At 37.3% G+C, this 23,125-nt stretch overlaps 1 protein-coding gene and 1 long non-coding RNA gene across 5 annotated transcripts in view; one reads left to right on the plus strand and one right to left on the minus strand.

Moving 5' to 3' along the window:
* Positions 1-1,612, minus strand: part of LOC306667423 (uncharacterized protein) — a gene marked incomplete at its 5' end in the record, with an annotated part of 62,494 nt that extends 60,882 nt beyond the window's left edge. For 2 of the 3 annotated variants that reach the window (XM_079150041.1, XM_079150042.1), the window contains one exon: positions 583-1,612. In XM_079150041.1, coding sequence (XP_079006167.1) covers positions 1,106-1,612 — 507 coding nt within the window. In that variant the 3' untranslated portion in view covers positions 583-1,105. The other variant, XM_079150040.1, reaches the window with a different exon arrangement.
* LOC306667430 overlaps positions 1,481-23,125 on the plus strand; it is a 26,931-nt gene continuing 5,286 nt past the window's right edge. For both annotated transcript variants that reach the window (XR_013765542.1, XR_013765543.1), the window contains exon 1: positions 1,481-1,617. This is a non-coding gene — a long non-coding RNA (uncharacterized lncRNA). The remainder of the gene's footprint in view (positions 1,618-23,125) is intronic.

Raw genomic sequence — 23,125 nt, forward strand, 5'->3', positions numbered from 1 at the left:
CTCGCGCAGGGACAGGAGAAAATGGTCAGGAAAGATCCTTGCGAATCCCTTCGCCACTGCTTGGGTTCCATATCAGCCGCGGCGACAACGATCACCATCGTCACTTCTCCCTCTCAGCCTTTGCAACAGCCTCCCCCGGCGGCCTTGGCCCCACCCGCTGCTGCAGCATGAGGTCATCGCTACCCAATCACGACGCGTCCGACAGAACACATCAGGCACCGATTGGCTGCCGCGACCGCCTCTGCCTCTCCCCACTCAGCTTACCCAGAGCTCGGGGTCGCTGTGGGGCAAGAAGACGGAAACCGCCATTTCGGGGAGAGACCTCCCCCCACCCCAAAACGAGCGCAGGAATTGCCGTGTCACTTTAGTGGGGGGAAATCCTTGTTTTATTATTTGGCCTTCCCCTTTTGTTTTAAGAGATAGCCGTCTCCCTGCCCTTCCCCCGTTCAATCACCGCCACTTAAAGGAATCACCGCTCCCCTCCCCACATATTGTCCCGCGGCAGGGAAATCTTTTCCCGGGGCCAAGAGACGTATAGGAGGCAGCGACGGCAACTGCACCGATGGCAACGGCAGCTTTTACCCCGATACACGGTGGCAGGGAGGCGGCGCTGGCGGTGGCTGCATGTTTTCTGGTGCTTCTCCCCCCGACCTCTTCAGTTTCGCTCCTCCATCAAGACGGCTCTGTACCTGCCAGCTCCGCTTTTATCCGGTGCCCGGAGCCTGCGCACTGGAAGTTCCTCGTCCCCTAGTGGGCGTCGAGTGACATCCCAGCCGGGTTCACCCTGCGCTGGAGGCCAGACTGGGGCGGGGGAGGGGGAGGCTGGGGCTGAGGTTGTTTTGCGGATGGAAGAAAATGCATTGCTTTAGGAGGGCACTGTGAGACGGGGTGTGGGGTGGGGACCTATCCAGGCCCTACGGTCATCATCCTTCCACATAGTGGCATGCCCAAGCTCACTTGCTAACGAGACATGAGGGCTACTCAGGGAAAACGGGTAAAGAACCAATTCCATCAGATGTTGAAAATTTCCCCCAAACCTTTGGTGAACTGTTGAATGCATCTGTTGTTAAAAAGACTGAGACTCTATCCATCCTACTATCTTCAGTTACCTTCGCGCCTCTGTTGAGAGGCAACGGCCGGGCGGCAGCCCACAAGCAAAATGGCGGCGGACAGCTTCGTCCCCTCCCCCCCGCCCCTGCGGAGCGGGGCGGGCGGGCCCCGTGCACTTGCCGCCGCCGCCGCCGCCGCCGCCGCCGCCGCGGCCGCCGCCGTCGCCGCCATTTTCCCAGAGCGAGAAGCAGTGACACTGAGCGGGCGCAGGGGGCCGAGTCGGAGACGGTGCCTGAGTTCGGGAGCGGCAACAGAGGGGGCACAGATACACCGAGCAGCCTCGCCGTCGCCTCTGCGTTCCTGTTGACTGCCTGGGTGCCCCTCCCCTACTCCTTGGCTCCTGGCGAAGAGGCTGCGCGCTGCTGTTTGGGGAGGGGGTGTGTGGAGCCGGGTCCTGTGTCCGCAGTGGCTGCTGTCGGGGGTTCGTCTGATCGCGGAGGTGTGAAGAGACTCCTTGGGGGTCGAGCAAATAACGGGGTTCGGGTGTCTGGTGTGTGAACATCACAGGTCAGTGCTTGTCGTCTCCGTGGGAGTTCGTGGGGTTTGCAGGGTGAGGGGACTGTGTTTCAAGGCGGTGGGGGCTTCTCATCTTTATCCTTCGGGAGCGGGGAGTCGACGTTGACTCTCAGGTGTCTTTGCTGGGCAAGACGTCGCTCGTTTAAATCGAATGTGTCCTTTCTCTTGCTTGACCCTAGAAATGGAGCATTATGGCGGGTTTTAGGGTAGTGGAAGGGGAAACTGGCAGTTAAACCCCCTTGAGAGTGGGAGTTAGGGAGGGGGCGCACTCCTCCCAGGCAGCGGGTTAAGGCCGCTTAGGTGAGGAGGGAGGCTGTGACTGTTAGTAGGGTTTGTGTCGAAGAGGTCCCAGGAGCTACCGGTTCTCGCTTTTCTCAGCTGCGTCTTGTTCAGGTGTGGAAAAGCCGAATAGGCCCCATTTTTTTTTTTTTTTTCTTTTTCCATCTCTTGATTGGCAGTCTTTGGCACAGTGTTCTCGTAAATATGAAGGGGGTTAAAAGAACGCCCTGGGCATCCCTCTTTGTGGGAAAGCGAGACAGCTCCTCATCCTCTCTGGGAGAGGGTAAACCCGCCCCTGAGGTGGTCACCCCAGTACCCAGCCTTCTCAGTCTCCTCCCCCCACTCCTCTTGCATTACCGCCGTCCTTTACTGTGCTGGAGCCTTAGAATCCACAATATGGCTTATTTCAGAAAAGCTTACTTTGACCAAAGGATTGGCACAAACACTGTGGCAGCAGACACAGATGAGAAACAAACGGTTCCCTGTGCTAAACGGAGGAGGAGGGAAAGAAAAAAAACAATCCGGAGTGCTCTCTTCCACTGGCCTTAGTTCCGTGTAGATGCGTCCTAGCTGGGCTCTCTCTTGAGAATGATACAATTTGAGGTCAAAGAGAAATCAACTCTAGAGTAAACCCCGTGCTATTTTATTCACCTTTTAGAGATGTGAATAACGTAAGGTGTTTGGAGTTCTGGAGACCTTGGAGAGGATTAAGTGAGGTGCATTCAACTCTAGGCAGGAGACATCAATGCCTACTTGGAAAATAGTCCTTTTTTCCTTTAATTTCCGAGATGGGGAGTAAAAATTGTAATTTCCCTCTTTTGTCCTTTACAGATTCTAAAAATGGCGGCCCCAGGCTGATGTTGTGGTAATCTAATCAGCTCGGGTCCTCCACACCCCATGCAGTGCGTTTGTCTGCAGCATATTACAGGCTTATTTATGTTTACATGAAAAGACTGGGATTTTTTTTTTCTTACCCAAGTCATTTACAAAAAGGTGTTGATTTTACTGCAAATTAAAATTCTGTGTTTTAGTAGATTAATTTTATTTTTTTCCTGAGAGGCAAATTAAAAGACACCACTTTTAAAAAAAAATAACAGGTAGTCTTGGAAATTTCAGTGGTCAGGGTGGATGGAGCTAAATATTAAAAATATTATTTAGGTACCCATAATAGTTTGTGTTGGGTTTAATTTAACATCTTTTATTCAAGATGTCAGAGTAAATTAAAATATTCTTCTAAGTGTGTAAGTGTAATCTATTTCATATGATTGGGTATTTTAATCTACAGTAAAACATTTCCCTTCAACTCTTGACCAAATTTTTGCATTTTGGTTTTTGTATTCTGTTTCAGAGTAATTTTTAGGGAGCTGTACAAACAAGCCTAAACCTGTTACTTCACTAGGTGTAGAGATGCTGTTCTTCCCAACTGTTATATTTTGCATCCATTTTCCCATGTATTTAAAGCTTTCCTTAAGAATTTTCAAAGTTAATTGTATAATCGATAAAATGAAGCTCCTTATTTTGCTTGCTTTTAAATTTGTCTTATAGCATACTATCATCATTATGTAAGTAAAAACAGTAGGGCTTTGGTTTTTGGTCCTCAACCCCCAGACATGACCATTTACTTATTAAGGGATTGTGGAATTTAGTCTGTTTTAATAAACTGCAAGTAAAAACGTTACCATAATAGGGTCTAGAATCCATTTTTGCCATATGCAGAATCTTATAGACTGAGGCCCACAATTAAATGCTGTCAGGTGTCGTTTAACTGTATTTTTAAAAGTGTAATTAGAATCATTTCCATAGTGGAAGGTTGATCTGTTGGGACTGAACTCAGCAGTGAGATATCAGTGGTCATTAATGGCATTTAGTGACCAGATTGTGGGGCAACTAAAAGATGAGTGCTTTTCAATATGGTAATACTTAAAAAGAGTGGGTATATACACCCTTTTTATGATTCTCTTATTCCATTGTCAGTATTTCAGAGCAGAATTTACTTCATATGGTGAACAAGGTTGATGATGAGGTTCTATTCTAAAAAATAATTATGGAAGTAACTGGTTTTAGGGATTTTTCCGCGTACCAGCGAGTTCATCCTTAAAGATTGAGCACACAACCTTACCTTTGAATCTTTGAAATATTTTATTATGTAATGCAATGTAGGTCAATAATGGGAGAGTTTGCATAGTGATTTGGGATCAGTGCTCATTTGTATTATGCTCTTTTTCGAGTATGTAAGTTGAGATCCTTCACTGCTGTATTAAATGCTATGCAATTATTTTAGGACTTTGTGGTTAAGAGCTGTGATTCAGAAGAAGATAGGTAATTGAAACTTACTATCCAGTTTAAGAATCAGTGTATTCTCATACATTTTATTTAATGTAGCCATAGGAGCGTTCACTGCCTATGCCCATGGTTTCTTGATAGTGACCTTGGTCAGGTTTTTTGATACACAAAGTAGTTAGAATCACTTGGCTTTAAAATTCGATACTTAGGAATAATAAGAAAAGCTTCTGCCTTCTTCAGTCTACTAGCTTCATACTCGCTTGCTTTATTGCTTTGAGTTTTGTTCCTGTAAAACAGACTTTTAAAAAAGTGTTGTTACTCATTTTAAATACTTTATAAGTAACATGAGTATAATTTTTAATCAATTGTACATAGTTAAGATTATGGAGGCAGATTTATTAAAAGGTTATGTGTAATTTTTGTTCCCTGAGAGTTTTGAAACATTTGGCCCCTTGGGTTTTGTTCTTAGGGTAGCTAAGGATAGCTGAGTTTGAGGGATTACTTGCTTATCTGTTTAAGTGGATTTGTAGAAAACTAAATGTAATTGGAGAGTAAATTTTATTTTTAGAGACTATATTTTGATCATTTGGCTTTGTTGTCAGTATAAAGGATCTCTGATCCTTAAGTTGAGAACCTTTGCAGGTCTGCATTTCTTCCAACCCTATAGAACTCTGAACAGTTTTGGCTTTTCTGACTTCCTCATGGCTTCTAGTCAGAGAATTCTACATATATCCACAGTAAGCTCTAGGACCTTTGACTCTAAAAATAAGGAAGTAGGGAGAAAAACCAGTTAAAAAATTAGGAGAAATTCCTCCTCTCAATACATATCTTAGTAGTTGCAGGGAAATTATAACTTTTATTAAATTGGCTTTTTTTGTGTGTGGGGGGGTGGTTACTGAAGATTGAACCCAGGGGTGTCCAACCACTGAGCCACATCCCCAGCCCTTTTTATTTTTAATTTTGAGACAGGACCTTGCTAAATTGCTGAGGCTCGCCTTGGACATGGAATCCTCCTGCCTCAGCCTCCTGTGTCACTGGAATTACAGGCCTGCACCACCATGCCTGACTCGCGCATTAAACTCTTAAAACCCGTAGGCTTATTTTTAAAGGTATATTACGTAAATCCTAACAATTCTACTTTTCTGCATGTTACTACAGGAACATACATGTATGTATACTATCATAGTTGTATTTAAATGTATAAAACTGGGGTGTGGTGGTGCACACCTATAATTCTAGCGAATTGGGAGACTGAGGCTGGAGGATGCACAGGTTTGAGGCCAGCCTTGTTAACTTAGCCTGTCTCAAAATAAAAATAACAAAAGGTCTGCACATGTATAAAACCAACAGAACATTGAAGAACTATCAAAACCGCTTAGGGAAGCTGAGCATGGTGGTGTGCACCTGTAATTTCAGCAACTTGGTAAGGTGAGGTAGAGAGGATCAAAAATTTGGGGTCAACCTCAGCAATTTAGCAAGACCCCTGTCTCAAAAATAATAAAAATTTTAAAAAATTACAAGAGTAGGGAGGTGACTCAGTGGTTGAGCACCCTGGTTCAATCCTCACACACACCCCTCCTCCCCGCCCCCCCCAAATAATACTGCTTAGGGAATATTAGGATGTAGTTTTCTTAGAAGGTGGCTAGTTTGTTACTTGAAAAAAATTTTAATAAAGTGTAATAGGTTTTCTTGCTAAAGGATTTAGTCTTAGCAGATGATAGGTGCTCAGTTTGTGAATTTAAAGCTTTTGTTAAATGAATACATTTTCATCTCAAATAATTCTGAACGATCAGGGGGCTGTTCCTAGTTATGTGTTAGAATAGATTGTCGAATACTTTGTTCTGTGAGACTTTTTACTACTGAGTATAGAGTCCTTTTTGCTTTATGGTAAAATACTATTTGGGTTACTGACCATAAATTAAGAGGGATCTATGTAAAATATTGCTGTTTCTAGCTTTTAGACTGAATTTAAAATTGGAATAGCTCAAACTTAATTGACTGCTTTATAATGTAGGAATATTACAAGGAGCCTTATGTTTTTCTTAATATTGAACTTGTTAGGGGCTGGGGGAGAGTGGTAGAGTGGCTTGCCTTGCAAGCACAAGGCCCTGGGTTCAATCCCCAGCACCACCAAAAAAAAAAAAAAATTATGCACACACACATATATATTGAACTGGTTACTTTTATTAACTAAATTTTACTTAATACAAAAGTATTTGTATTGTGGTTGCAAATTGCTTTCTACATTAAATTTGAGGTAGATAGAATTTAACTAAAAATAGCACTATTGCTGTTAAACAATGAATATTTTATAGAGTTAGGAATAACCATATTAAGGCAAAGAAACAGTTATTATGGTAAATATCTATACTAAGTGCCTCAGTAAAAATCAAATGATGGTGACCCACACTAAGTTAATTAGATTTTGTGTCTTTAAGGATATGAAAGTTTTTAACCTTTACTAACTAGGATGCTTTTTACTTAAAAAGTCAGGAAAATAGTTGTTATATTTCACTAGAAAAACATTTTCCTTTTATGAAATCATTCTTTTTTCCCCTCTTGAATAGTTCATTAATCAAATCTTGTTTAGTTTAAGAAATCATTTTTATATTATTAGGTGAATTTTAAAGCTTATATTGTTACTTAGCAAAACTAAATTTTTGAGATGTAGGACATTTGCAATGCAGTATGTTGACAAAGAATTGTTTTTTGATGTGTTGCATTAAGATTACATCAAGGGGGCTGAGGTTGTGGCTTAGTGGTAGAGTGCTTGCCTAGCACATGTGAGGCCCTGGGTTCTATCCTTAGCACCACATAAAAAATAAATAAATAAAATAAAGGTATTTAAAAAAAAGATGACATTAAGGGCTGGGGAATATAGCTCAGAGGTAAGAGTGCTTGCCTAGCAGTTGAGACCCCAGTTCAATCTCAGTACCCACACACACGTCATCAAAATAGATGTTTTGTCTTTTAATGAGTAATAATAACCTACAACAACTTAATGAGTACCCCTAATCACTACTTATCCATTATTTATTTTATTTTAGGTACTGGGAATTGAATCCAGGGTGCTTTACCACTGAGCTATAATCCCAGCCCTTTTTTATTTATTTTTTAAATTTGAGGCAGAGTCTCACTAAATTGCTTAGGTCCTTGTTAAGTTTCTGAGGCTGGCTTTGAATTGAGATCATCCTGCTTCAGCCCCCCAGATTGCTGGGATTACAGGCATGGGCCACTGCACCCAGCTATCCATCATTAAATTGTTGAAGTTTAAAGATTAAATGTTTCTTTATGTTTGTGCTAAGAACAAGGTCAAACCTAGTATCAATGGTTTTTCAGGAGGAGGAAAAAGGAATGTGGTGAAAAATGGTTACTACTTAGATATTATCAGGAAATATAGCTTTGTTTTTTTTAAATGTTCACAGATAAGGAGAATGTATATGAGAAAAATACTCTCTTCCAACATTTTTGTGTTCTTATTTCACACACTAATAAATGTAAAAAATTCTATGAGTTTATAGAAACACATCTTGGATTCTTTTTATTTTCTTGCTTTATATATCATTTAAAGAAAGACAAGATTCAGGAATTTGAAAACTTATTTCTTCTTTAATGAAGTGGCGGATCAGAAGAATCTTGACCTGACCAATTTGAATGGTTAGGACTGTGCCCTGGTAGCCATAAATTGATAGAAAACTGAGGTTCATCTAATAATATTGTAAAGTTCATCTAGAAAATAATATTGCTGTATTTGAGATTATGTGCTTTTGTGTTGCTTCTCTTTAAGTGAAACTGCTTAATTGGTTGAATTGATACAGCCTTAAATTGTTAAGCTTCTCCCTAAACATTATTTTTAAGAGCCAGACCAAAAAAATGAATTTTGAGTGTTTCCCTGGCACTAAGGATATGGAGAGTGATAAAGAGTGTTTCTTCCTTAAGGGAGGCTTGTAGTTATTTTCACCTCTCAAAAGCCTGCTATTTTAGGGTTTGTTTGGATGCAAGGAACAGACATCAACTCTACTCTAGCTAGCTTAAGTAAAGAATTTGTCATAGGCTTTAGGGGAAATCTCAGATAATTTATTTGAAGAAAGTACAGATAGGCCTCAGAAATTAGCAAGGTGTCATAGAACTACTATTCTCCATCTTGTTCCCTCTAATTAGCTGTTACTGGATAAGGTGGTGCTTGTGGGGAAGGTATTTATGGGGTGTGGAGGGGAGTATCCTTGGATGAGGAACAACAGAAATACACCTATGAGTTACCTAAAAGGCGTTTTCTTTTTGTGAATAATCTTTAGAAGACTGCCTCCAAAGCTAAATAATTGCTATATCAAATTGAGTACTCCATTTTTTAGCTTAAAAAAAGCAAATACACCAACACATATATATGTTGAGGAATGCTTAAAAAAGGCAAGACTTTTTGTTTTGACTTACTTTTGAAATAATTTTGAAGTTACAGAAAGTTTATGTAACTTGTTTGTAGAACTTCATATACTCTTGAAGGCATGGTAATGACACCAAAACTTTTGTATCCCCCCCTACCCACAAGCCTGAACTGAGGATTGAACTCAGGGCCTCACTCATGCTGGGCAAGTGCTCTGCCACTGAGCCACATCCCCAGCCCTTTTTATTTTGAGACAAAGGTCTAAGATGCTGAGGCTGGCGTTTGAATTTGTGATCCTCTTGCCTCAGTCTCCCAAGTCATTGGGATCACAGGTGTGCACTACCATGCCTGGCCTAGAATTATAAAACTACAATTTTACTTATTAATAGGGAGTGTGGGGTTCTTGTTTTCTGTGATAGTGGGAAAAATAGTGGGTTTGTGTCATCTTCACATTTTTATACCCAGATCACCCAATTTGTAACATTTTGCCTTATTTGCTGTATTATTTCTACATACATACACATATTTTCCTGCACTATTTGAGAGTAGATTGCATATGTCCTGTCCCTTTATAGCCTTTAGTATGTATATATTCATTGCCTAAGCACAAGCATGTTTTCCTGTGTAACCAGAGTAGTTATTAAATTTGGAAATTTAAGCATTGATATAACACCTTTAACAGTCTATATTTTATACTTCACTTTCATTGATTGTTCCAATTATGTCCTTTATTAGCATCCCCCATCCCCATAGCCATTCCAGAATCTCAGATTGCATTTAGTTCTTTTGTGTCTTTCTTAAGTCTCCTTTCTTCTGGAGCAGTTGCTCAGTCTTTTCTTTCTTGACATTGACAGACTGTTTATACAGTGCCCCTCATTTAGGTTTCTTCATGTTTCAGTTTTTGTATTTTTTTTTTGACTGGAAGTCATCTGGAGCCATGATGTTTGTTTGCCCTTTACCAGTATGTTTTCATTTTAATTACTTCTTTAGGGTGTTGAACTGTTTCTCTATGTTATACTTACTGTATTTCATTTTGCTGTTATCAGTTGATCTGTAGCAATTGAGGGATTGTGTAAATATCCTGTTTGTCATCTGAGATTATATAAATGTGGCTGTTCTTATCAATTTTCTCTCTTCTAGATTAATATTTATTCTTGCCTGACTTTTTACTATGTTGATTGTAGATGTGTCAGAGTTTTAATAGTGATTTGTTTCTCTGTAATAGAGATTATGCGAGTTTTTTCTTGCTTTTCCAGTATTTTTGTGATGCAGATGGGTTGTTTAATCACAACAAATAAATTTTAGGGAAGCAGAAATTTATAGAATTTTATCTATAAATTTTAGATAGAATAAAAATAATATTCCTGCACAGTTTTTCACATAAATGAGATTTAATTTCCTGGATGCTTGTTTAATTTGAAATCGAGAACACAGAAATTAAGTATTTAGCTGGGCACGGTAGTGCTTGCCTGTGATCCCAGTGACTCAGGCGGCTGAAGCAGGAGGATTGGGAGTTCAAAGGCAGCCTCAGCAAAAGCAAGGCACTAAAGTAACTCAGTGAGATCCTGTCTTTAAATAAAATACAAAATAGGCTGGGGATGTGGCTCAGTAGTCGAGTGCCCCTGAGTTCAATCCCAAGTACAACACCCCCCCACCAAATTATATATTTTTTAAAAAACTTTGTGATTACAGCTCCTCATTTAATATTCAGAATTATTGTTAAGTGTATCTTAGGTTATATTGCTTAGGTTTATGATTTGCTCTAACACTATCAGTTTAATTTTTTTTTTTTTTTTGTACTGTGGAATTAACCCAGGAGCATTTAACCACTAAGCTATATCCTCAGCCGTTTTTATTTTTTTTTTCAAGACAGAGTTCACTAAGTTGCTGAGGATAGCCCCAAACTTGGAGTCCCTCCTGCCTCAGCCTCCCAAGTCAAAGGAATTGCAGGCGTGTGCCTCCATGCCTGGCCTAACAGTTAATTTTTTTAAGAGGGCAGAAAACATCTAATTTCCATTAAAAAGTCATTCAAAGCAAGTGTTATGTGAAGTAAAGAAATTTTTCTGAAATCACATTTTTTCCATACATACAAATTAATAATTTTAAAAAGGAGTTTGGTAAGATGGTAACATTTAACACAGTAGAGCACAAAAAACATCTTGTCATTGTAGAACAAAGCAGCACATCCTTTCTCAAACCTTGTGTTTGATGAAATATTACTCCCAGAAAAAGTTTGGAGTAGAATGATGACAAAGGAAAAAGAAACAGAATCCTCTAATCAATTTGGCATATTTCCTTTTGGTGATAGCAAAATGTTGGTGGTGAATTTGAAGGACAATTTGAATATTATGTTAATTTATTATTTATTGGGTAATTTATTAAAGGAATATTATTAATTTCTTTGGAAATAGTGGAGAAGGAAAATTTGAGAACCATGAATATTTAGAGTAGCAGATTATATTCTCTAAAACTTAAAATTCCTTCCAAGAAAATTAAGATACTATTTCACAACTATGAGGATTAATGAAATGATATGGGGGTAATTTGCATTTTGTAGGTGCTTTAAAAAATGTATTTGAATCTACTATATCCAAATGTCTGAAGAAATGAATGAAAGTTCAGTTTGTAGGTACTAACAAATGTTACCCAGTGTTTTAAGTATATTGTGAAAGTGCAGAAAGCAAGCCGCCATGATGAACTAGAGGATTTTCTTTCAGGCCAGAGCTTCCATCTTGAACATGTAAAGTGGCTTCCTATTGACTGAAATACAGCACTAGAGTTATATGTGTGAGGCCCTTCAGTTAGATATTTCTCACTGATATCTCATGTCAGTTACCATGGAGTGCTTCTAAAAGTGAGCATTCCTGGGCCCCATCCAGAGCTACATAATTGTGTCTTTAGATATATACATCTGCATTTTAGTGGCTTTCCCAGCTGATTTTTTTAAAAACTATTTTTCAAGCTCTTTGCTTTTATTTACAAGAAGAATGAACCCCAGAGAGGTTAAAGAAATTTTCCTAGAATAATATAGTTTAGATGGTGGTTGTTAGGGATTAAAAGTTAAGGTTCTAATGCTGGTGCTTTATAGCTTTTCTAAGAAATTGTGTTGGACATTCCTCTTTAGTAGGGCTGGCCTATGTTAGAGTCACTGAAAGAGGGAATATTGGTCTTTGTGGCAATGTCAAGTGATCACTGTTTACATCCAATGTTAAGATGATTTGTTGATTTCTAGAAACCACGTGTGTTATTGGGTAAAAGATCTAGATTGAAATTATGTCATTACACATTGGCGTCAAGCCGAGAGCACAGTGGCTCATGCCTGTAATCCCATCAGGCTCTGGAGGCTGAAGCAGGAGGATTGCAAGTTCAAACCCAGCCTTAGCAATTTAGCAAGGAACTAAGCAACTCAGTGAGATCCTGTCTCTAAATAAAATACAAAAATAGGGGGGAGGGCTGAGGATATGGCTCAGTGGCTAAGCGCCCCTGAGTTCTATCCCAGGAACCCAAAAAAAAAAAAAAAAAAAAAAAATTGGGATCAAGTTAATGATCCTTGAACATCAGAATAAAAGTATGTGTACTTTGTGGGAGGGGCTTCAGAAAGTTTCTGTTTGGGAAACGACATAATGGTACATGCTTATTTACCTCCTGCCAATTTTTAAGATTGTGAAAATAGTGTATGATTATTAAAAAGAACTCAAAATGGCACTTCTTTAGAGGCAAGGTAGAGACTAAAACCATACTGCTTGATTTGATTGCACTGTAACCAGATTGTGAGAACAGTACAACCAGTAATTTGATTGGGCAAATTATTTACCTGTTTGTACCTTAGTTTCTGGATCTGCAAAAATACAGATGATAATAAGATTCTATCAAGGGGTCGTTTTTGAGAGTTCAGTAAGATAATATCTGTAAATTCTCTGTAGGCTCTATAGCTGTTCAACTTTAGTTTCTGGAAAAAAGCCTTTGATTCTTTTTTTTTTTGTTTTTGCGGTGCTGGAGATCGAACCCAGGGCCTTGTGCTTGCAAAGCAAGCACCCTACCCGACTGAGCTATCTCCCCAGCCCAGCCTTTGATCTTATTTCAAAGGTCTCTCATGTGCGAGGGTGTTCACAAGTTTATAGTTTATTTTTCCTAAAGTGGTTTTTTTTGTTGTTGTTGTTGTTGTTTTTTGTTGTTTTTTTTTTTTTGAGGTGGGGGTCTTTCTATGTTGTTCCAGGCTGGCTTGAACTCCTGGACTCCTGGGCTCAGGTGACCTTACCTGTGCCTCAGTCTCCCAGGTATTGGAACTATAGGTGTATACTTCTGTGCCCAGCATTCCTAAAGCGTTTTATGTAGATACTATAGGAGTTCCCTTAGCCTTCGGTTTATCAACTTGCAGGATTAATACTCCTTCTTTAAAAAATATTAATGTCCAGGCATGTTGAATGAATGTAAACTACTGGTGTTTCTGCCACTTGAGTTTGTTCCCCAATTGACAATTTCAGTGTACTTGGATGGTGTTACTTTATTGCATTTGTGTGTGTGTGTGTGTTGCTGGGGGATTGAATTCAGGGCATCATGCATGCTAGTCACATGCTGTACCACTGAGCTACAACCCCATCCCAGGATTGTTATTTTTTTTTAAATATTACATATTTACATAAATCAATGATAATATATGGAGGTAAAGGGAATTTTTGTTTAATTGAAAACAAATGCTTTGGAGAACTTGATGAAGGCAAGTTAATTACTGAAGAAAAACTTGTTAAGGTAATTTACTAAAAAATTACTAAATGGGAAAGATAATAAAAATCTAGAAGGAAGTTCATATGCAGAATACTTGACAAGTATCTAAGTGATTTCTTATCTTGAAGTAAATAAAAACCAGTAACTGTAGAAAGTGCATTACTATGTATTATAAAGATATGAGAACCCAAATTCCAGTGATTTCCTAAATAATACACAAAGAATGTGTTTGGGCTTGACACCAAAAAATTGATGTTCATATTTAAATTAAAAATTTACAGTGTTATTTATTCGGTGCTAGGGATTGTACCCAGGTGCACTTAACCACTAAGCCACATCCCCAATCACTTTTTATTTGAGACAGGGTTTCCCTAAGTTACCTAGGACCTTGCTAAGTTTTTGAGGTTGGATTTGAAGTGACTATCTTCCCGCCTCAGCCTCCCAAGTGTCTGGGATTATAGGAGTGCACCACTTGACCACACTCTATTATTTTTAGTACATGTTAACTTTGATGAATTATCACTTCTACTCCTATTGTATATATGTAAATTCGGATTTTTTAAAATCCAGAAATAAATTGATTCTATTGTATGTTGTATATTTAGTATCTTGGAAATCTAAAATGTTATATCAAGACCAGTCTTTGTTTTGTTCAGTGGAGTTGATGATAGGAAGGGACCCAAACTTGATGAAATGACAGATTTCAAAATGCTTCTGGAACTTAAACAGATAGAATGACCTATCAATATCCAGTAACACTTCTTACCTTGTCAGATTTAAATTGTACTTTTTTTTTTGGTACCAGGGGTTGAACCCAGGGGCGCTTAGACCACCCAAGCCACTTCCCTCTTTTATATTTTATTAGAGTCAGTCTTGCTGGGTTGCTTAGGGTCTTGCTAAGTTGCTGAGGCTGGGTTGAACTCAAGATCCTTCTGCCTCAGTCTCCCCGTCTCTGGAATTACAGGCCACCACACCAAGCTTGTACTTTTTCTTAAGGATATTTTGAACTGTGATAATTTTATAAACTAGATTCATTTAGTGGCAAATAGTTGAATATCTTGTATGTAAAATAGCTATTAATTTTGCCTTGTTGATCTTGTATATACTTTTTAAGGGAAGTAACTGAGGACTGTGTTGCTAATGCTGCTGGGATCAATTTGGTTTTCACATTTAAACCTGTGGTTGGTGTACTTTATACACCAAAAAGTAGTGTTGTTAAATATATATTCACTTGTTAGCTATAATTAATCTATGAACTGCTTTATCTTTGAATTCCAAGTTAAAACTGAAATCCAGTTTTAACTGTAGCAGGTCTTAGCAGAAAAGGAACAGTTGTGCCCAAAGACATGGTCTTTGTGTATTACTTTAAAAGCAACTGAGAAACTGTAATATTTATATTTGAATTTTATCAAGTGTAATGATGGAAGTTGTATTAAAAAGGAATTTCAGTTGGAATAGTCTAAAAATATCACTTGTAGGAATTTAAAAATTCATGGCTGCTTAAAATTCATTAAGGATTTTGGAGAAAAAAGTTTGTAGTTCATTTTCCAATTTCACTCACAATTTCTCCATTATTTTACAAGAATGATCAACTCAGTATGTTGGGATATTTTTCATTTATATATAACTCTACAGAAAATTTCTTTACAGTGAAGCTCCGAAGTGAAAGAGTGCAGCCTATCTCTTGTAAATATGCTGATCCCTTAGTGTGCTCATAGTTATCAAACCTCAATCTTGACATTTTATTTTCCCCTTAATTTAAAAATTTTCCAACAATAATATGCCTTATTCAAGACAGGGCTACTTAAAAAGTTAATAAAATTTGTATATCTGAGTATTTTTCCTAATAGAGATATAAATCTATTTGTTGATTCATTTTTGAGAGTGAGGTAGCATAGACATTTTCCCTCAAGCTTCACCTTTCTAATTGCAATATACTAGTCTTTACATTTCTAGGTTTTTGTTTTTTTGTTTATAATAATGTAGGAAGAGGAAGAACTTGGTCTTTGAATGTCATAAGTCTTGGAATTAAAGAACTACCAAATGCTATAAAAGTCAGCTATTTGAACATAATTATATACATGTAGGTGTTTTTAAATAATTTTTATCCTTTGCTGATTTTATAGGTTGCTAAATACTTAGAAATTAAACTATAATCTCAGATTTTTTTCCTTTGGTACTGGAAATTGAACTCAGGGGAGCTTTAACGCACTGAGCTATATTCTCAACCCTTTTTTTAAAAATTTGAGATAGGGTCTCTAAGTTCCTGAAGGCCTTCACTCAGTTGCTGAGGCTGGCCTTGAACTTGTGATTCTCCTGCCTCAGCCTCCCCAATCGAGTTTACATATGTTTGCTGTCCCGCCTGGCAAGGATTTTTTCTTTGTGTTGCTGGGGATCAAAAGTCAGGACCTGCTAGGCAAGTGTGGCTACCACTGAGCTCTATATCTCCAGCCCCTTTACTCTTAAGATTTTTATAGTAAATATTTTAAGTGCATTTTGAATATCAAGGGTAACTTTTCTCATAGAGTGTGCTATTATTTCCACATTTGAGGGGTTGTGGCTGCCACCAGTTGTGATTTGAATTAATTAAATCATAATTGGATTGAATATATCTTCATATTTCTAAGAGGCAAGACAACTAATAAATATCTACAGTGTATTACATATCTTAACTTTTCAAGGTAAATATTTACCCACAGTCATGAGAGGCTGGTCAAGACATATTTCTTAGGGCCGCATAACTAAAGAGGACTGATAAGAATTTAATCATTTGAAAGTCTGTTAATCTGAACATAAAACACTAATTCGTTGACCAGGTAATGAGAAATCAAAATTAATCAAAATAACTTTGATAAACCTTTAATCAAAAGGTAATTACTTGAGGGACTGGGGTTGTAGCTCAGTGATGGAGCGCTTGCCTAACACATGTGGGTGATGCACTGGGTTTCATCCTTCACACCACCATAATTATTTACTTATAAATAAATAAAGGTATGTGTCCTTCCATAACTAAAAATAAACGAATAAATAAAGCATTGGTTAAATAGTGAGATGTTTAAAAAAAAGAAGAAGAAAGGTAGTTACTTCAGAGAACTACTCTGAGGTGCCCATGAACATTGAACTACCCAGACTCATTTCAGGTGCCTTAAGAACAACTTAATTTTGTTCATTGTTGATTCCCAAGCACTTAGAGCGGCATCCATAACATAGTAGGTGTTCAGTGAGTACATTAAATGAATCAATGTTATTGATTTTATTATATTTTGAAAGGGTAGAATAGTTGCCATAATCTGTGGGGGGGGAGCAATGGTTGTACAACATTAAGGATTTCTCCCATTATTAGAGACAAGGTACTCAGAACTTGATGGCAACAAGCTGAAAGAACTGTTGATTGTTGGAAGTTACTCGAAGGATGAAGATGGTGGTGGAAGCCATGGAGACTGAGGAAGAATAAATTTTATTTGTGGTGCTGAAGATTAAACCCAGGACCATGAGCATGCTAGGTACATTGTTCTGCCACTGAACTATATTTCCAGTTCAAGAATGAATTTTAAAACATTGGGGAGGCACAAAAGACTGAATGCAATAGAAGACTGGAGGAAAAAAGGATTTTATAGAGAACTGAAAGAATGAGAATCTAATAAACGCAGTGAAAGAAGATGGTAAAAAAGTTTCTGTTTGAAGGTTTGATTTTTGAAATGATTGTAGATACTTGAGTAGATATATAATCTAGATAACTGGGAACAGAAAAACAATGAATTGTTGGATTGATGAGAAACTAATAATTGGGAGGGGCCGAGCCTTAGGGGACAACATAGGTAACATTCTTCAGGGCAGGTTTTGCTTTTTTTTTTTTTTTTTAAATGAGTTTGTGTTCATCCAAAAGGAGCAGGAGAAATTAATGTGTTAGGGAAATTGTTGTTTAATCTTGGGTGGGTATCTTAGCCACCGAATTCTAGACTTAGAGAGCTAACATATAAATATCTCTAGTCTTGCTTTGGGGTTAATGGTCTCATTGTGGAAGCTATACCTTTTTTAAACAATTTTTTTTTTTGTTTTAATATTTTTTTAGTTGTCAATGGATTTTTATTTTATTTATTTATATATGGTGCTGAGGATTGGCCCAGGGCCTCACAGTGCTCTACCACTGAGCCACAATTCCAGTCCTGCAAGCTATACTACTTCTTCCTTCTTCCTTCTTTATTTCTTTAGTTGTAGGTGAATACCTTTATTTTTAGGTGGTGCTGAGGATCAAATCCAGTGCCTCACACACACTAGGCAAGCACTCTACCACTGAGCCATAAACTGCACTCCTGGAAACTGTACTTCTAATTGCTGTTTCAAAATAATGTGTGGTCAAATATAAACCAGTGGATTAAAAAAAAAAAAAAGGTAATACATTCTTGTATTACTTCGTGGGAAGCTAAGAAGGGAAAGATGAAGTTGGACAAGGTTTTATAGTTGGAATAGTGTTGAAACAGTCAGAATTTTGTTTTGGGTGATCGCTTAGGTATCCTAAAACGAGTTTTGTGGCACAGATGTAAAAAGTTGGAAAATTGGGAAGACTTAAAGGAAATATTGGTACTTAAAATGTCTTTGAAAGTTTGATAAGGTTTTATTGGATGGAAAAGGGAAAAAAGTGTAAGAGAAGGACTTTAGAAAATTTTTTAGGAGAATGAAGAGGGATATGACAACAGTACCAAAACTTTGCATATTTGATGGATTTTTATATTGGAAGGTTGTTAGTATGGAACAGGGTAACCTGATAAAATGTCAACATTAGGAACTTAATTTGATTGTTAATTACTATGAACTATGCTTTTTTTGAACAGGGCAAAGTTAAGAAGAAACTAGTAGCCTTTGAAGTATGATACATAGTGTAATGTTGTAAGCATTATTTACAAAACTGAGCACTGAAGTAAATGCATTTGTTGGGGAGTGAGGAGGTAAGATATCCAGGCCACATCGCAGACCTACTATATCAGAATGTGTGGTGTGAGTCTAGGAATCTGTCATTTTCTACGCTTAACCTACCATATTAGTAGAAAATTAGTAGTTTGTGAATCTGTATTTGGGAGCTACTAATTCAAACATCAAGTTAGAACATGGAGAGAAACCACTTAGAAAATTATTCATACTGTACAGTTCTGTTAATAAAGACAGAATCAGAAAGATTCATTGAAATCCTATTAATTAGATTTAAGGTACATTTCTTTTGAGTGAAAAAAGACTCAAGTTCTCTAGTCTGAAATAATTGAATCAGAGTAGTGATAGAAGCATACTTAGTTACCCTGAAGAGTGAAAACATTCTTCTACTTGAGATTAAAGAATGAGAGAATAAAATTATATGCCCCTACCTGGTGGTCTTAAAGGCTAACAGAGTAATAATAAACAAATCTCTTAATCTATACAAGTAAGGTGAATAAAAGATAAATGTGTTTGTAGAGTTTTGTTGTTTTTTTGTTTTTATTTTAAAATTTTATTTATTATTTATTTTGTAGTGCTGGGATCAATCCAGGCCCTCATGCCTGCTAATACATGCTTTACCATTGAGTTATACCCCCAGCCCTATTACTTGGTTTCCTATTATAAATGGCTTAAACACTACTTTTGGAAGAACGTTTCTTCTTTTCAAGGACAGGTAAAGTATACCAATAAAACAAGTTTTTTTATATCATATTTTGAGTCAGTAAATAATTTTCTTTTAGCCAGTGATTTTCAAAGTGTTTTCCAGAAAGCCCTAGGCTTGTCCTGTAGCTTAACTGGCAGTTGGGAGCACATGCAGGCCATGACATTCTCCCACCATTCTTTTTAACCATGGACATAAAAATACGAGGTACAAATGCCTACTGTACCCATTGTGGCTTTCTCTGTTATATCTGGTGGTAACTTCAACAGCACTTCATGTTGACACTGTCTTTGGGAAAAGCATAGGAAAGTAAGTAATTTTCATCATAGGATCAAAATAGATGCTTGAATATCTCTGTGAGATTTCATTTTTAGGAAAGTTGTTACCAGTGCTTAAAAAAAGCTTAAAAGGCCACAATTGTGAAGTCCTTTATTTGAAGTTTAAATTTTGAGGTAATTGTAGATTGATGTGCAGTTTTAAGACATAATGGAAAGATTTCTTGAGTTCTTTACCCAGCTCCCCTCAATGGTAATAACATCTTGGCAGAATTATAGGACAGTGTTACAACAAAATATTGACATTGATACAATCCACCCATTTTATTCAGATTTTCCCCAGTTTTACTTGTACTTCTTTGTGTATATTTACTTGAATGAATGATTACCTGTGTCCACCACTACAGTGTGTTACGGAACAGTTCAGTCACCACAAGGATCCTTGGCATTGCCCCTTTTATATAGCTGTATTTACTTTTCTCTTCTTATGAATCTGTTTTTTTCATTTCTATAATTTATCATTTTACGATGCTATGTAAGTAGAATTTCATAGTATGTAACCTTTGGGGATTGACTTTTTTTTAAAAGTCAGCATAATCCCTTTAGATTAATCCAAGTCGTTGCATGTATCAATAGTCTTTGCTAGAGTATCCCATTTAATGTTTTTTTCACATTGGTTAGCTACACATAGAGTATAACAACTTCAAACTTTTTAAATTTATAGAATTTAAATGTTGTTCCTCATATTTCCTTTGTTAGCTTTTCTGTTTCCTTCTATTGCAATCCCTAAGTTCCCTAGGACTGTAGGGAACATGGTTAAAAACTGCTCACCTAGAGCTGGGTTCAATTCCCAGTATCACCAAAAAGAAAAAAAAAAAAATGTTCATGTAGGTTTGGGTTATAACCCAGCAATAGGTCATTTGTCTAGGATGTGTGAGGCCCTGGGTGTTGATCCCTAGCACTGAGGGAAAATTGACTCATGTAGATAATAATTACTTTTCTATAAACTGGAAGAAATTTTATAACTCATTGAGCTTTATGGTGTTGCACTTTGCGGTACTCAGTACTTTTGTACATAAAGTAAGATTTTTAGGAAATTTGGGAAAGTGTTTTTTTTTTTTTTTTTTCTTTTTTCTTCTTGCTGTGATTGGAGGGAGGTGATTATTATTAAGTAAAAATTATTTTTGTATTTGCATCTTGAGCAGGGCATTCTAAAGTTACCAGATATATGATAAGTAGAAAGCAGGTATCGATAACTTTTAGGATGAAATGACTTGTGAGTTATATTCTTAGAGAATAAACCAAGGCTTAGCTTAATTCTAAGAAAAAACTTTTTTTTTTCTTTCCTTAATACAGGGTTTCATTAAGTTGCCCAGGCTGACTCAAACTTGTGATCCTTCTGTTCCGCCTTCCGGTCCTCTGGAATTGCAGGTGTGCACCACTACACACACTTTTTGTGTGTGTAAGAAATAGAAATCATACTTTTTATACCTGGAAATTCCAAACTTAATCAATACTAACAATATCTGGATTGCTGTTTGGCATAGAAGGCCACATTTGACCATATTTTACTTTATAGTTTAGTGTTCTCCCCAACACTGTCGGGAATGACAAATATTATTTTAAAATAATAGAGTGGGGAATTTTAAAACTGGATAAAATTGAAATTCATTTATTCTATTTTGAGGGGTTTTGGAATGGAGGAATATACCAGTAGTTTAGCTGGTTGCAAAATTGGTGTTGAGAACAACTTTCCAAAACCCTTTTAGGGCTGAGTGTGGTGGCACATGCCTGTAACTCCAGCATCTCAGGAAGCAGAGGCAGGAGGATCACAAGTTCAAGGCCAACCTCATGAACTTAATGAGCTCCTGAACACCTTAGGGAGACCCTGTCTCATACAAGGCCTGGGGATATAGCTCAGTGTTAAAGTGCCTCTGCGTTCAATCCTCAGTATCCACCCTGCCCCCAAAAATATTTTGTTATGTCTTGTTCATACCTGTATTATTTTTAAAAATTAATAGACCTTATTTTTTAGAGCAGTCTTAGGTTAGCAAAATTGAACAGAAAGTACAGTTCTCATGTGCTTCCGCCCCAGCACAGGCACAACTTCGTTCTACATCAACATCCTTCATCAGTGTGGTACGTTGAACAAGCACATCATTATCAAAGTTCACGATTTACTTAGGGTTCACTCTGTGTTTATGTATTATTTAAAAACACACATTTTTTAAATTTTAAAAGGTTGTTCTTAATTCTTTACTTTGATTCACATCTCCAGTGAGCTAATGATACAATAAACTGGGTTGCTAGATAAGCCATTATGAAGTTCCCAAAGTACTGACTGATTGGGGTGTCCTCTGCCTTGGCTTTATAAGGATGGTTTTATTTTCATTGGGTAATATGAATGTTGCCATTGGTTTCTTTCTTTAAGATACTAATCTTAATCAGAGCCAATCTTATGTTGGCAAAAATTCTGTAAAAAGAACTTCAGGAAGGACTGGGGTTGTGGCACAGTGGTAGAGCACTTGCCTTGCACACATGAGACACTGGGTTTGATCCCCAGCACAACATTTAAATAACTAAAATAAAGGTATTGTGTCCATCTACAACTAAAAATATTTTTTATAAAAAGCTTATGAAAGCTGCCATATATATGTGTGAGTGTGTTTGTGTGTGTGTTTATTTAAAAAAAAAAAAAAAAAAAAAAGAACTTCGAGGTCCAGATGGCTTATTTATTTTACCATTAGTCTGCTAAAGAATTTCAGTTTAAGAAAGTAATTGGAACAGTATGTTTGGAGTTTGTAATAAATGGTGTGACCGTTGGCTTTATAAATGAAACTACTCATAGCATAGTCACTGATTTGTAGTCCAGTACAAGAAGCATCCTTTCTTCTTTACTGAAAAGAATGGGTTCTAGAATAGGTTAGAATCTCATAGGAGCTTACTTGATATTTATAATAGCCAGAAATTGTTCTCCAGTACTCAGTTTTAAATAACTTTAACTTTTAATTCCTGGAATTGTTACCTGATTATAACTGACACTTAACTGAGTGCTCCATACAAATCCTTAAACAATTCGGAAAACATACTCTATGATTGGTCTCACAGGTGAGGAAACAAAAAGAGAGTACGTAACCGTTATCAGTAAGTGGCATAGTATGAAAACGAAAGCTTTGCTACTTTTATATTGCAATTTAGTACAAATGATTGGAATTGAACTAAACATGATACAGTGAAACTCTTAAAACTCTTATAGAATCAGAAAATGTGCATTTTAAACATTGAATTATGTGTATATGTTTTAGTTTTTCAAGTAGATCACCAGCAAAAACCGTGAGTATAAGACTGTTTCTCAATAGAGTGTTATTTGCCTCAGAAGTATACTGTAAGTTGAATTGGTGAAATTCTGTCCTCTGCAAACCAAATTATGTGATAATTGTGTGTGTGTGTGTGTGTGTGTGTATACTGGGGATTTAACCCAGGGGTATTTTACCACTGAGCCATATCCCCAGCTCTTTATTTGAGACAAATGTCTTATTAAGTTGCTTAGGCCTCTCTAAGTTGCTGAGGCTGGCCTTGAACTTGGGTCCTCCTGTCTCTTGCTAGGATTACGGTGTGTGCCAAGGCGTCTGGCTGCAAATGGTTGTTACAAAGAGAGAGTCAATTAAAATGTAAGCAGTTGGTCTTTGTTTTGTACAAGGTGATACTTGTTTAAAAAAATAATTTCTGTAAGGATCCATGAATATACTTATGCATATATTAGTAATCTTGAATTAGAAGCATGATTCCCTTAATTCTTAAGAGTTACTTTCAGCTTTCTAGTGAGGCATGTTCTTTTTTCTGAAATAATGGGCAAAGTTTATCTTTGATTATGCGCTTTGCACTTTTCCTGAAACATTTTAAACTAATTTTAGACTGAGCCTGTAG

Source organism: Sciurus vulgaris (assembly GCF_902686455.1).
Source record: "Sciurus vulgaris genome assembly, chromosome: 8".
NCBI lineage: Eukaryota > Metazoa > Chordata > Mammalia > Rodentia > Sciuridae > Sciurus > Sciurus vulgaris.